Source organism: Cetorhinus maximus, chromosome 29, assembly GCF_964194155.1.
Source record: "Cetorhinus maximus chromosome 29, sCetMax3.hap1.1, whole genome shotgun sequence".
NCBI lineage: Eukaryota > Metazoa > Chordata > Chondrichthyes > Lamniformes > Cetorhinidae > Cetorhinus > Cetorhinus maximus.
In genome coordinates this window covers 15,200,799-15,215,548 of record NC_135907.1, presented here as the reverse complement: position 1 = coordinate 15,215,548, position 14,750 = coordinate 15,200,799, and the positions used below count along the sequence as shown (strand labels likewise).

The window sequence follows — 14,750 nt, the reverse complement described above, 5'->3', positions numbered from 1 at the left end:
CTTTGAGTTGGATATGTTCCAGGAGGTTCCATTTCGTGATTCCTGACCGTCAACTGCTGGATCAAACAGCACTTTATCCTCCATCTCCAAAGATTTCAAAGAAAACGAAAAAAAAAGACTTTTTTAAAAAAAACACCCAATGGTTTCTTCCTCAAGTAATGCCCAGAGAATTACTCTTAAATCCCTGGAGCCTTCAGAATAACCCTGAAGGGCTGACAGCCATAAGTATGAGAAAAGCTGTAATGACAAAGATGCACATTATATAAGATTCACAACTATCCTTTCTTTGGCGGATTCTATTGGCGTCCATACAGCAGAGACCATAAGACGTAGGAGCAGAAGTAGGCCATTCGGCCCATCGAGTCTGCTCCGCCATTCAATGAGATCATGGCTGATCTGATAATCCTCAACTCCACTTTCCTGCCTTTTCCCCCTAACCCTCGACTCCCCGACTGATTAGTAAGACCATAAGACGGCGCAAAGAGACATTTAAGTGACAACACACACAACTCCTGGGCTTCAATGGAACTCCAGCCAGGGGTGCTAGGCCTCAACCACCGCCATTGGGTGACAAAGGGCTTCTAAAGAGGTTTCTGAGCCAGTTAATGGCCGTCCTCAGGTTATACAATCGATATGTAGCAGGCCAATTGGCATCTGTGGGGAGGTCAGGAAAGGTGTTTTTCAGAACCATATCCTTCTTCAGAAGTGAAAGGTAGTCAAGCATATCAACATGGTCGGTAAAAGGGAGGATGTGTACAGATGACACAGAAATAGACACAGAGATGAATCATCAGTGGAAAAATACAAAATTTCTTCCCAGCCAAAAAATAAACATTCATTAAGCAAAGGGCATTCAAGTAAAAGTCTTGAAAGAAATTGGCTTTCTGTAGAGACCCTCACAACCTCAAGACATCTCAAAGGTCAATGAAGTGCTTTTGAAGTCACTGAGTTAATGTCGGGAATAGATCAGTCAATTTTGTACACAACAAGATCCCATAAACAGCAATGTAATCATAGAGCCACAGAATCACAGAGTGAATTGTTACAGCAGAGAAGGAGGCCATTCAACCCATCATGTCTGCACCGGCTCTTCGAAAGAGCAATGCGCCAAGTGCCACTTCCCTGCCTTCTCCCCGTGACCCTGCACATTCTTCCGTATGACCAAATAATCTGCCTTTTAATGATGTTGATTGAGGGACAACATAGGATCAGAGGACTCAGGAGCAGGAGTAGGCCATTCGGCCCTTCAAGCTTACTCCGCCATTCGATAAAACCATGGCTGACCTGGTTGTGGTCTCAACTCCACCTCCCTGCCTGCCCGCCGTCACCCCACCAACCTGCCCCTCCAACCATAACCCTTGACTCCCTTGTCTATCAACCACCCAGCCTCCAAGAGAATTCCACAGACTAACGACCCTCGGGGAGAAAATATTTCTCCCCATTTCCATCTTAAAAGGGAGACCTCTTATTCTTAAACTGTGTCCCCTAGTTCTAGTCTCCCCCACAAAAGGAAACATCCTCCCAGTATCCACTCTATCAAGACCCCTCAGCATCTTATATGTTTCAATGTGATCACCTCTCATTCTTCAATATCAGCCAGAACACTGAGGAGAACCTCTCTGTTCTTCACCATACTTGTGCTGTGGAATCCACCCACCTGAGGGGAGAGGTGAGGCCTTGGTTTAACGCCTCATTTGAAAGGTGGCATCTCCAACAGTGCAGCACTCCCTCAGCCCAAAGTGTGCGCTCAAATCTCCGCAGTGCGACATGAACGAAAAGCATCTGACCCAGAGGTAGGGGCCACGGCCGGTACCGTTAGTTAGCGAGTTGCGTAGTTAAGGCCGCGAGGTGGCTTAGTGCGAGAAAGCAAGGTCGAAAGTTGTTTGCTTTGCACCCTGTTCACTGGCGCAAAACAGGAGCAAAGAATACTAACTTACCGTTAAGGACGAGCTGCACCCAAACTGCGAAAGGCGTCAGCTCTAGGAGGAGCAAGAGCGTTGTGATTATCTCCTCCCTGCAGTGGCCTACTCAAATATAACCCCGGAGCTTAACTTAGAGTGGCTGTTGGCAAGGGGATGGGTGGGTGGATGGGTGGGGGGGGTGGGGGTGCAGTCTGACTTTTTGACTCCTTCCCTTCAAGCGTGTTGCCCGTGAGGTGTGACCAATGCCGGCAGCACAAGGCCCCGGGGCCAATTTCAATTCCTCTTCGGGGCTCCTGGTGTGGATGCGCGCCCAGAGAATGCAGCACCAAACGGAGGCCTGAAAACAGGCCCCGGGTCAAAATGTTACCCTCATTCACTGCTATGGTTTAGGAATGTGAGCTCTCTCTCTCTCGGACAAGTCTATGGTGTTTCCAAGAGGCATCTGGTGTTGTAACGTGGACTTGTGCTCTACTCTATATTTAAACTAGAAGCATTTTTGGGGCAGGTCACGCTACTCCTTTTCACACACACACACACACACTGGATCCACTACGTACACAAACTACATGTATATGAATACAGTTGTGCTGAGCCCAGGGATTACTTTTAGATTTTGAAAAAGATTGGGGTCGGGATCAGAGCCTGGCAAGCACGCAATCTGACAACGCTCGTCTCCGAGCCACCATCCCGACACCAAGCCCTTTTGCAAGAGGTCGGATCGGGGTCAGATCAGCTGCAACCGCTAAGTGGTGAGTAAACAACTGAGGCCAGTCACGTTTAGCTAAGCAGCCTATTAAGGCCCTGTTCCTGTGCTGACTGGGATTTCCAGTCAACAATGCAGGCAGCCCAGGATTGGAGGCACAAGGGAATCCTCCCCCCCACCCCGGGCTACAGCCACGGCTGACCTGGAGGGGTTGCCCCTCCAGTATCATGGTCATGCAGCTGGGGCTTTTTACCCTTGACCCTCCCTCTCTCCATGTTCACATCGGCAGCCCCAACCTTGGCTGGTGGGCCTACTGATCTCTGCCTGCAGGGAAGCCTCCCATTGGCCCTCGAGCCCGCCCACTGTCCCTGATTGTGATTTCCCCCACCTTCAAAGCACTGGGGGTTACCATTGACTAGAAACTGAACTGGACCAGCCGTGTAAATACTGTGGCTATAAGAGCAGGTCAGAGGCTAGGAATCCTGTAGCAAGTAACTCACCTCCTGATTCCCCAAAGCCTGTCCATCTTCTACAAGGCACAGGTTAGGAGTGTGATGGAATAATCTCCACTTGCCTGAATGAGTGAAACTCTAACAATAGTCAAAAAGCTCGACACCATCCAGTCCACTCAATTGGCACCCCATCCACCCCCGTAAATGTTCTCTCCCTCCACTACTGACGCACAGTAGCAGCAGTGTGTGTACCGTCTACAAGATGCACTGCAGCAACTCACCAAGGCTCCTTAGGCAGCACCTTCCAAACCCATGGCCACTACCATCTAGAAGGACAAGGGCAACAGACACCTGGGAAAACCACCACGTGGAAGTTCTCCTTCAAGCCACACACCATCCTGACTTGGAAATATATTGCCGTTCCTTCACTGTCGCTGGGTCAAAATCCTGGAACTCCCTCCCTAACAGCACTGTGGGTGTACCTACACCACAAGAACTGCAGCGGTTCAAGAGGGCAGTTCACCACCACCTTCTCAAGGGCAATTAAGGATGGGCAATAAAATGCTCACATCCCATGAAAGGAAACCAGTTTTTTTTTTTAAATACAAGGAAGACACTGAGAAAAGATGGATACCAGCAGTCACCTGATGCCTGGTATTGTAAGTGATCACGTTTTCTGGAAAGTTCCTAAATCGAATGCACTGCAGACCTGCTCTTAGATGTTGCATGGAATTCCATACCTGGGGAGGGGGTGTCAACATTCATGTCAAACCGGAAATCTTGAAAGGAAGGCATTAAAAATGCAAAGTACTGGACTCTTAATCCACCGGGCAGGATTTTGCCCTTGTCGGGGGCGGTTGGGAAGCCAACCTCTGCCCGCGATGGGCACCGCACTGCGATTTCACGCTGGTGGGCAAATTAAGGCCCGCCCAGTGTGGAACGTGGGCGGCAGCGCTCAGCGGGGGTGTGAGGAGGGCGAGCGGGCCGAGCACGAACTTGGCGCACGCGTACGAGAGAGCGCTTCCATCTCCCTGAGGCACGGAGCTGCCTGTTTTGAAAAAAAAAAGGAAATAAAATTGTTTGTCATAAAACATGGCCCCTCGTGTGAATCTGTCAACTGAGCTGGGACATGTCCTGAATTCAAAAGTAAAATTTTTATTTGATGTTTATTTGCTTCGGGAAACCTCACCCGCCCGTGGACGAGGTTTCCTAAAAAACAAGTCAAGGCCGCTTGGCCTTTTCGCCTGCCCTGCCCACCGTCAGCGTAAATTTGAATTGAATTAGCTTCTTAGAGGCCTTAATAGGCCTTTTAATCGTCAGCGGACTTGCAGCCAACTCTGGCGCGCGCCCGCCGAACCGAAACGTCGCGAGACTGCGTGATGATGTCAGGACGCACGCCCGACATCATCGCCCGTCGTTTCATGCTCGGGCGTGTCGGGGGTGGGGGGGGCGCGCCCGCATGCCGGGCGCAATATTCCGCCCCCTGTAATTCCGGGAACGGCTACCCAGCCAGTGACACTCCACTAGACACTCAAAAACCCCCTGCGGAGGGCGAAATCACCCCATAGCCTGTTGGTTTCTACTATCTCAAAATGTGTCAAAACGTTTCCAAAAGGTGAAAGATCAAAAAAATAAACTGTGCTTTCTTGGTCTACACCAATGACTGCGAGACATTGAATATCTCCCCGGGATTATGCAAGCAGGAGATTTGAGAACTGATGTTGCAAAGCCGGAAACAGAGATAAATCTTCAACATTGTCTGGAAAGGAACTGCAGTAAGGAATCTCTTTCGCTGTCTGAAGCTAAGAATGTCTTGAACGAAGTGTAAGCCCGAATTTCAATTCGACTCCAGGATTTTAAAGGAAACCAACTCACCTCAGACGGCCACAACATTCAACAGACTGTGTCTCACACACAAGCCAAAGGACTTAATCGTATATTCTTTTGACTTTTATTTGGACTCTAAATTGCTTTCTTCTGATATCTATTTAGGTGCCGTTGCACCTTTATTACTTTTTCTCGGGTTTAGTCACTAATAAGCCCACTCTTCTTTTGACCCCAAGTAAACCTGGTTTCATTGGCTCCGAACTAACAAAAAGTAATTCATTTGGATTGGAAAAAAGGGAAAATGAATTTTAAAAACCTTTGTTGCAACAGACTGAGGGGGCTGAAATAAAGGGGAGCCAGTTCAGTCCTCCTCAACAAGACACAACATTACTCAAAACCCTTCATCATTTTTGAAACCTTGATTATATCAATTAAAGGGAGACAAAAGAAGAGCTCAAAGATTTCAGAGAGGTATATGTCCAGACATTGAACCTTTTTTTGAATACACAAAAGCATGGGGTCAATAGCACCCATGGTACATTTACCATGGCAACGTCTCGACCAATCAGAGTTGACTTGCCATCCAATCGGCTTCTCATGCACTATAAATTCTTGTTCCCTTTGAAATTTGGCATTCTTGCCTGTCCTGATCAGTGCAAGACGAGAAGTTTTGGCAGCAAGTTTCTCTTTTTCAGCAATTTCAGAATGGATGAAAGAGAAAAAGTAAAAGAGGGAAAGAGCCAGAAAAAGCAAGTGAGAAAAAGAGATTGAGAAGGGAGGGAATGAGAAAGAGAATAATTTAAAAAAACGCCTCCAGCTTTGGGCTTCTGAAGAGATTTCTCACCTTTATGTAACTGTTGAGTTCAGGGATTCTCTTCTCTGCAATGTCTTGCTTGTTGCCAATGTAAACTTTCCCTAATGTGAAAAAAAAGGAGACCCTGTTACAAACAGAACAAACAAAGAGGAATGGATTGCTCCGAGCGAGGGCAGGAAATCTCTAGCCGTCACCGAATACCACTACTCGTAGACTCCCGAGAAATTCCTCTAGAATTTTTCAGCCGGTCTGTGGCCCCTGGAGGTGTTGGGGAACAGGCCAGGGAGCCAGGTCTCCAGGCTGGTTTTGAGCTTATCTCTCTGCCTGTGTGAGCACAGGCCGCAGTGGTGGTTTTGTACTGAGTCTGTCTCTCTCTTCTAAAGTTTGAAACGTTGGAGAGAGGTTGCCACCACCTTTGAGGCCTCAGTCCTGAGAAGGCAGCCTTCTGCATCTTCCATGCTAGAGGGCCTCTCGCTTCAAGAGCCTTCCCCACCACCCTGAATCATGGCAGGCCCACCCTCGGGCCACTAATCGGCCAATCATTGCCGGGCGGCTGTTTTACTGGGTGGGGCTGTGACCCCCCCCATTTGACCCTGACGTTGGGGTCCACACCCAAAGGGCAAAATCCTGCCCTCACTGCCTAGGCTCTGACAAGACGAAGTAGCCACTTTGAATGAGGTGCGGCTGGATTTGTTTTGGGGGGGGTGGGTCAGGGGGTGTTGGGGCAAACACCAGTAACAATCAACAGAGAAAACTGAAGAGGAGAAAGTTAAAGAAAATCCAGGAACGTCAAGCAGAGCAGCAGGCTATGACATTAACTGAAGGGTGGAGAATTAAATAATGCAATTTTTAATCATTTCATCTTCTATGACTCCTAAGTATGCCTTTTCATTAGAAGGTGATAATTTGCACAATAAGTATGACGAAATGAATAATCGGCTGAATTAGTCATCATGGTTGATAGCAGTATAGAGGCAGAATCTAAGGCAGCCTCCTCAGAATCAACACAAAGCCAATTGCTACCTTTCATTCAATTATTAGGTCAAAGAATTGTCAGCAGTCATTAGCTTTCTACCTCCCTTAGATTCCGGAAATATTTCCACGCCATATCTCTCAGAGAGTTAACCTTTTCTCGTCCCGCTGATGGTCCCATTACTTTCAGACAGAACATCTTAGCTCCTCCTCCTGTCAGTCTTGCCAATGTCCTGATCTGTGGGTGCAGGATTTAGCCAGCTATTGGTTTGCACGCCTTACTCTGCCATATTCTTGGCATATAAGAGCTCTCCCCTCTTTTGCCAGATTTGTCATGCTTCCATCCACCTCTGTTGTTCTGCTGTAACCATTTATTCTTCCTCAGGACCCATCTTTTGATTCCTGACTTGTCCCATTACCAACCATCTCTGGTCTTGCACCGCCAATCTTTTTGTCTTTTAATCAAGCCTGCCCTCCACTCCATCTACCGCCTTGGTTCTGTAACCTTTCCCTTTTGCTTCCTCACACCCCAACCATGCTTCCACAGCTTGTACCCCCCTCCCCCCCCACTGTTTAAAGGATCCAAGCCGGTTGGTGAAGCCAAAACCAAGACACAGAGCATTTCTTTTTTGAAAGAGTTTATTGGCTTGTTCAGTCTCACAGCGCTCCTCCAACTCAACCCAGTGTCCCAGCAATCCCCTATTTATATGTGTTGAAAGAAAAATAATACCCAACATCTGTTTCTCTTGACCTTAACAATGTAATTGACATTAACAAACCTTAACAATGTAATTTGACAAGATATTAACACCACTTCCACACCCTAACTCCACTGCCTTGTCACAGCTCTGTCCTTGCTTAAAGACGTTTAATCTCTAATATCTTCCACATCTGGTTAAAGTTCATCGTCCTAAAACGTTAACTCTGTTTACCTCCCCACAGATGCTGCTGGGCCCTGCTGAGTGTTTTCCAGCACTTTCTGTTTTCACTGATCAATAGATCTGAACCGCACTGGGTGGGAGAGTATGACAGGATCAGGCCACTTAGACTGGATCAGAATCTTCTTTAAGTGACCAAGGCTTCACATCAGATGTGCCAGCTCAGAACTGGAACAAAACATATTTGCAGCTATAGTTTGCAGCTAATCCCACGGTATGTTGTAAGTAGAGCATTCAGAGGAAAGGGGTAAAATTAGCCACAAATTGAATTTAATCCAGCCGTTTTTATTTTCGTTTCAGATTCCCAGCATCCGCAGTATGTTGCCTTTATAAAAATAGGGAAGCCTTGCTAAAACTATACTAGGCACTAGTTAGACCACACCTAGAATACTGTGAACAATTTTGGTTCCCTTATATAAGGAAAGATATACTGGCATTGGAGGCAGTCCAGAGAAGGTTCACTAGGTTGATCCCAGGTATGGGGGGATTTTCTTATGAAGAGAGGTTGAGTAGGTTGGGCCTGTACTCATTGGAGTTTAGAAGAATGAGAGGTGGCCTTATTGAAACATATAAGATTCTTAAGGGGGCTTGACAGGGTAGATGCTGAGAGGTTGTTTCCCCTCGTGGGAGAGCCTAGGACCACAGGGCATAATCTCAGAGTAAGGGGGCGCCCATTTAAGACAGAGATGAGGAGGAATTTCTTCTCTCAGAGGGTAGTGACTCTATGGAGTTCTTTACCGCAGAGGGCTGTAGAAGCTGGATCGTTAAGTATATTCAAGGCTGAGATAGACAGATTTTTAATCAGTAAGGGAATCAAGGGTTATGGGGAAAAAGCAGGAAAATGGAGTTGAGGATTATCAGATCAGCCATGATCTCATTGAATGGCGGAGCAGACTCGAAAGGCCAAATGGCCTACTTCTGCTCCTACGTCTTATGGTCTAAGTGTAAAACAAGACAGAATGGTACTGCATAAACCAAATATGGCTACAAAATGAAGGACACTTTGCAACACAGGCAGTCAAAGTTTGGTAACGCGAGCACGTCATTGTTTGGCTTGTCCAGGTCAAGAATTTAGTGGCTTCTTCTAAAAATTGTAATAAATTGTTATTCCAGGAAAAATAGTGAGGTGCTGAGAAAGAGGGCTGGTGTAGAATTGTAAAGTCAACTTTACCTTTTTATGCTACCAGAAAAATGCCCACGAACATCTGCATTTGGTTATAAAATCCCAACTGGTTCCCTCCTATCCCTCAGGGAAGGGTATCTACTGCGCCTTTCTGGTCAGGGCTATGGGTGCCTCCACTTATAGGAACAGGAAGAGGCCATTCAGGCCCTCAAGTCTGTTTCCTTATTCAATGGGATTGTGGCTGATCAGTATCTTAACTCCATCTTTCGGCTTTGGTTCTATAATCCTTAATATCCTCACCTTACAAAAATCTATCACATTACATTGTTGATTCTTCACATCGTTAGGTGACTGGTGGTGGGCAATAAATACTGACTTGTCATTGTTGTCCACATGCCAAGAACAAAAGAGTCTTTCATTTTGGAAAGGGTTGGGGAGTAGAGTATCAACTTCCAAAATAATTCAATCTTTGCAGACAGCAGTAAAAGCTAAGGCCCTCCGGCAGGGATCGAGCAAAGAGAGGACTTGCAATGAACATACTATTCTGAGGAAAATCTTAAAAATCCTAGAATCGCACATAGAATGAGGCCATTCAGCCCACTGTGCCTGTTCTAGCTCCTTGAAAGAGCTATCCAATTAGCCCCACCCCTGTGCAGTTTCTCCTCAGCCCTGCACGATTTTTTCCTTTGCAATTATTTAGCCAATTTCCTCTGGGAAGTTATTATCGCGTCTGCTCCCACCGCCCTTTCAGGCAGCACATTCCAGACATGACAAACCATTTTTAGTCTAAGTCATAGTAACCAGTACAGGGCCTGACACGACCTTTTGCAAAGGGCAGTGGGCTATTCATCCTGCCTGAAGCACATATTCTAGGCTGTTGTATTGACAATGACGTCTTTCAGATTAAATATTAAACAGGCCCCAATCAGCTTGTCATAAAACTTCTAAAGCACTACCGAGAAGAAGGGCCAAGAAGTTCTCTTCAGTTCTTTGGCAATTAATCATCATCACTGAACCAGATCAGTTAATCACTTATCTTATTGCTGTATGCAAATTGGTTGCCTATCTCACAACATTGGCAAGGCTTCAGAAGTATGTCATAAACCGTGAAAGAGCAAAGAAGGAATCGCATTTGTAGCCCCTTTCACAACCTCCATTGCAGCCAAGGAGGTATTTCTTTGAAGTGTAGCCATTGTTATAATGTAGGAAATGCAGCAACCAATTTGCACACAGTAAGCTCCCGCAAACAGCAATATGAAAATGACCAGATGGTCTGTTTTTGTGATGTTGATTGAGAGATAAATATTGGCCAGGACGCCGCACCCTTTCACTTCTTCGAAGTAGTGCCATGCAATCTTTTACATCCACCTGAGAGGGCAGAAGGGGCCTTGGTTTTAATGTTTCATCCAAAGGATGGCGCCTCCGACAGTGCAGGACTCCCTCAGTACTGTACTGGAGTGTCGGCCTTGACTTTTGTGCTCATGTCTCCGGAGTGGGAAGGAGTGGAGCACATTGGAACATCCACGGAACATGGAATTTCACAGAATTTACAATTATTACAGCACAGAAGGAGGCCATTCAGCCCGTCATGTCTCCACCAGCTCTCCAAATGAGCAATTCACCTAGTGCCATTCCCCCATCTTCTCCCTGTAACCCTGCACATTCTTCCTCTACAGGTAATAACCCAATTCCCTTTTGAATGCCTCAACTGAACCTGCCTCCACCACACTCTCAGGCAGCGCATTTCAGATCGTAACCACTCGCTACGTGAAAACATCTCTCCTCGTGTCTCCATAATTGCTTCTTCTGCCAATCTCCATAACCCTGTGCCCTCTCGGTCTCAATCCTTCCAACAGTGGGAACGGTTTTCATCTACTCTGTCCAGGCCCCTCGTGATTTTGAACACCTCTATCAAATCTCCTCACAGCTTTCTTGTCTCCAAGGAAAACAACCCCAATTTCTCCAATCGATCCACATGACTGAAGTTCTTCATCCCTGGAACCAGTCTTGTGAATCTTTTCTGCAGTTTCTCGAACGCCTTCACATCCTTCCTAATCGGTGGTGTCCAGAACTGGATGCGGTACTCCAGTTTAACAAGTTTAACTTGAAAGTAATTTCCTTGGACATTGAATTTACTCTAAGTGGGGGAAAATTAGGGGGAAATTGTATAGGGTGGGTGGGGGAGGGAGAATCTGATCCAAACATGAAAATAATGAGAGCGCTTGATAAGGCGAGCACGGAGAAGAATTCTGTACAGAGCCCCCCCAAGGACTGATCCAACACTCCCCAACCCCAAGGCCCAACCCCCTCCGGCACCCCGACAAAATTCCATTCACTAACCTTATACACTTACCTAGTCAAAGACCTTTCAACTTGGCTGGACCTTTACCCTCACCTGGCTTATGGCAGCTGGTGTCGTAAAAAAAGGGGGCGTGGTTTACTTACCTTCGCCTCTACAGCCCTCAACGCTAGGCCCGGGGACGCGCTGCGCTGCCCAGATCGCGCCTGGCCTGAGTCGGAAGGTCGGGCGTGATAGGATCAGCTGGATTTTCAGGTAAGAACTTTTGAGTGGAGAGGCAACAGGACCCAATTGCCACTCCATCGGAAGTTGTGGCCCAATAATAAACTGGGGAGGCCGTCAAATTGAAGACTGATTCATTAGAATTTGTGGTTCTCCACTTTTGTATTAGACTGCCATCTAGTGGGCCTAACACTTCGAAAAGAATTAGATAACTGGATTTACAGGGAATGGAAGGACGTGGGCTTAGGGCAAGGAAACATTTGCAGTGATTGGGACAAATACTGAGGCAGGATGCTGCAATATTGTGACACATTTGATCACTGTGTTCACACTCTCGCCATTGAAAAATGCGAAGTATAAAGACTGTCAAGGTTCTCAAACTCACTTCATCTCAGGGTGACCTAACCTTATGGAATAAAATAAGGGACACTTCAACCGTGGGACCAGTGTGGAAGAGGGGAGTGGTGTGCTGGTGACTGTGAGAGCCTGTTTGGTGGGGGGTTGTTGGCAGATATGAGAGCGGAGAGGGGAGGTGGTGGGGATTGGTGGTCTTGAGACCATAATAGCGGGTGGGAGGAGGGGGCTTATAATCAACTTACCTTGTTGAGTCACGACATTATCATCAGTTTCCTCACCGTCTGACTCACTGACAGTCCCGTTTGTCTCAGTCAAACTCACAATGGAGACTCCCAGGCTCAGTCTCCAACAGACTGTCCTAGAAATATGGGGCAAAAGGTGTCCCTTAAGGGATACAAGATAAACAGTCAGAACACGGGACAACTTCTTAAAATACGGGGTGGTTGGTCACCTTGGATGTGGTATTTTTAAGGCCTGGGCAAAATGGGCGGGGTTGCCAACTGTAAGTAAATGTATCCCTGGAGGTTTCCCCACATGACTTTCCCCCACGGTCCAGCCATTAGTCGGCCAACACAGCCATCCTAGTGACGCACGGCCTTCCTACGCCAATTAGAAAGCAATAAGACTCATTGCCCAATGGGATGATGCTTGACTGTCAGCCAAACAGCTTTTTTCTTCCCCCATTTTCAATACTTCTGTATAACTGGTAAAGAGAAATGCTCAAAGGAAAATGACAAAAAAATGCAATCTTTTTTTAACGTCCCGATGATTTTTCTCCAGGGTTGCTCCCAGCAGTGTCCTGGAGATTGATCTTCAATTCCTGGAAACTCCAGGCCGATCCTGGAGGGTTGGCAACCCTACTGGTTAGTGTTGCAGAAGTGGCAGCGAATGAATTATCATTCCTTCTGTTGCTATGGCTTCCATGGTCCCATCCACCAGGTGTAGCAGGTAGCCACCTAAATGGGGTGTAAAGCCTGTGTGGCTTTCTCTGTGCACGCTCCTCATCACGATCAGGTCGAGGCCCAGCCAAAGGTGGGCCAAACACTAAGCTTGGCTTTATGTTTGTGGGGACGTGAGGGCTCTACATATCAGTCTTGACCAGCTACCACTCTAGGTCCACCACTCTTCTGCACCCCTTACCACCCTCTTGAACCTCTCCACCCATAAACACCCAACTTCTTCCAGACTGGTAAACTAGGCTAGTTATCAGTATTGTGCAGGGGGAAACCCTGTAGCCAATGCAGGAATAATTCTGGAAAATTCTTCCCTAATTTCCTAAGGAATTTGGACAACAGTGGTTGACCTACTAAAATCTAGCTAACCCCTTACAGCCCCCGAACAGCAATCCTTCCTCTCAGGAACTTAACAAGTTCACTTCTAAAGGTCTGCAGCCTTCTCAGCCCCTCCTTCCTTCTCACATGGAGGTTTCTTCCAACAAGTCATGACTCTGGAGTCTTGGAGACCCAGGGTAATGCTTTGGGGACCTGGGTTTAAATCTTGGCAGGTGGTGGAATTTGAATTTTGAAAAAAGCTGGAATTAAAAGTCTAATGATGACCGTGAAACTATTGTCAATTGTTGTAAAAACCCATCTGGTTCACTAATGTCCTTCAGAGAAGAAAATCTGCCATCCTTACCCGGTCTGGCCTACATGTGACTCCCGACACACAGCAACTGAGGGTTGACCCTCAGTTAGGGATGGGCGATGAATGCCGGCCTAGTCAGTGATGCCCACATCCCATGAATGAATAAAAACAGAAGGTTATCGAGCAAGTTAAAATCTCACTTCCCTCCAAGGTTCCCTTGCCAGTTCCACCGGATGGGAATAACTCCACAGCCTTAGTCAGAAGAAGAAAAAAAAACAGGAAAACCTGGAAGTGACTGGTACGGGTCCAAACTGGAGTTCCATTTTAAGGTATATAAGACCGGTTCAGACCAGTAGCAGTCATTTCCAACTTTAACTGGTTTTTCCTTCTGGGACTCCAGGAACAGCAAAGGTTTGACCTGGCCAACAATCCTTCCTCAACCAATGCCAAAATCAAGAGTAAGTGATCATCCATCATCTCGCTGCTGGTGGGATCATTCTGTGCGTAAAGTAGCTGTCATGCTCGCCTACGTACCAATGGTCACTGTGATTTTAAAGTCACTTACTGTGTGTGAAAGGGTGTTAAGGTATTTCTAAAAGATGTGATAAGGCCTTAGGTCAATGCCAATCCTCTCCCCCAATACATTTCTATGGTGTCATTGTCCGGTTGTGAGGATTGTGGAGGTGGTAGTTACGGTTTTATCTGATGTGTAATATACCTTTAAGAAGAATGTTATTAAGATCACATGATCTTAGTATCCAATAGTAGAGTAGCGTGGGCTACCTCACTAGTTAGTAGTCAGTAGCATGGAGTTAGAGTTTGAAGTGAAAGCACATGTTCAGTTGCTGCTGAGTAACTTTGTACATAAAGTAAGAGTTTCCACCTGAGAAGTGTCTGCTGATCAACTCTATCAATAGTACCAACTCGGTCACCACTCGCAGCAAGCGTGTGACGAGAATCCACAGGATCCAACAAACTGGCGACGAGGATAAAACAAGTTTAGCAGCAGAAATCAAGAGATACGAAATCAGCATTGTACCTCGCACGGTAACTGTAAGTAGAAACAAAAACAAAAAGACCTGGAAAAGTTCAGCAGGTCTGACAGCATCTGCGGAGAGGAACACAGTTAACGTTTCGAGTCCGTATGACTCTTCAGCAGAAGACCTGGGTCATCAGTTCTGCTGAAGAGTCATACGGACTCGAAACGTTAACTGTGCTCCTCTCCGCGGATGCTGTCAGACCTGCTGAGTTTTTCCAGGTATTTTTGTTTTGTATTTCCGGCATCCGCAGTTTTTTGCTTTTATCTAACTAAGTAGAAGTTCCGTTCAAATTGATGAAGGAACTCCCTCACTGAATGCCACAATTCAAAAGAATTGATCCTTTCGATCCAGCCACAGATGACTGGTCTCTCACTACGTTGAACGTCTCCCGTTCTTTTTCCGAGCGACCGAGATTACGGGAGAGGAGGCGGGCAATCCTCTTAAGTACGCGTGTGAATAAAACCCGTGGCTTGTTTCGAAGTTCAATGGCCCCAGAT

The 14,750-nt window shown here is 46.7% G+C and overlaps 1 protein-coding gene across 1 annotated transcript in view; it reads right to left on the bottom strand.

The window, feature by feature from the left end:
- ncf4 (neutrophil cytosolic factor 4) overlaps positions 1 to 14,750 on the bottom strand; it is a 56,590-nt gene that overhangs the window by 29,452 nt on the left and 12,388 nt on the right. The window contains exon 4 of the mRNA XM_078531626.1: positions 5,749 to 5,819. Coding sequence (XP_078387752.1) covers positions 5,749 to 5,819 — 71 coding nt within the window. The remainder of the gene's footprint in view (positions 1 to 5,748; positions 5,820 to 14,750) is intronic.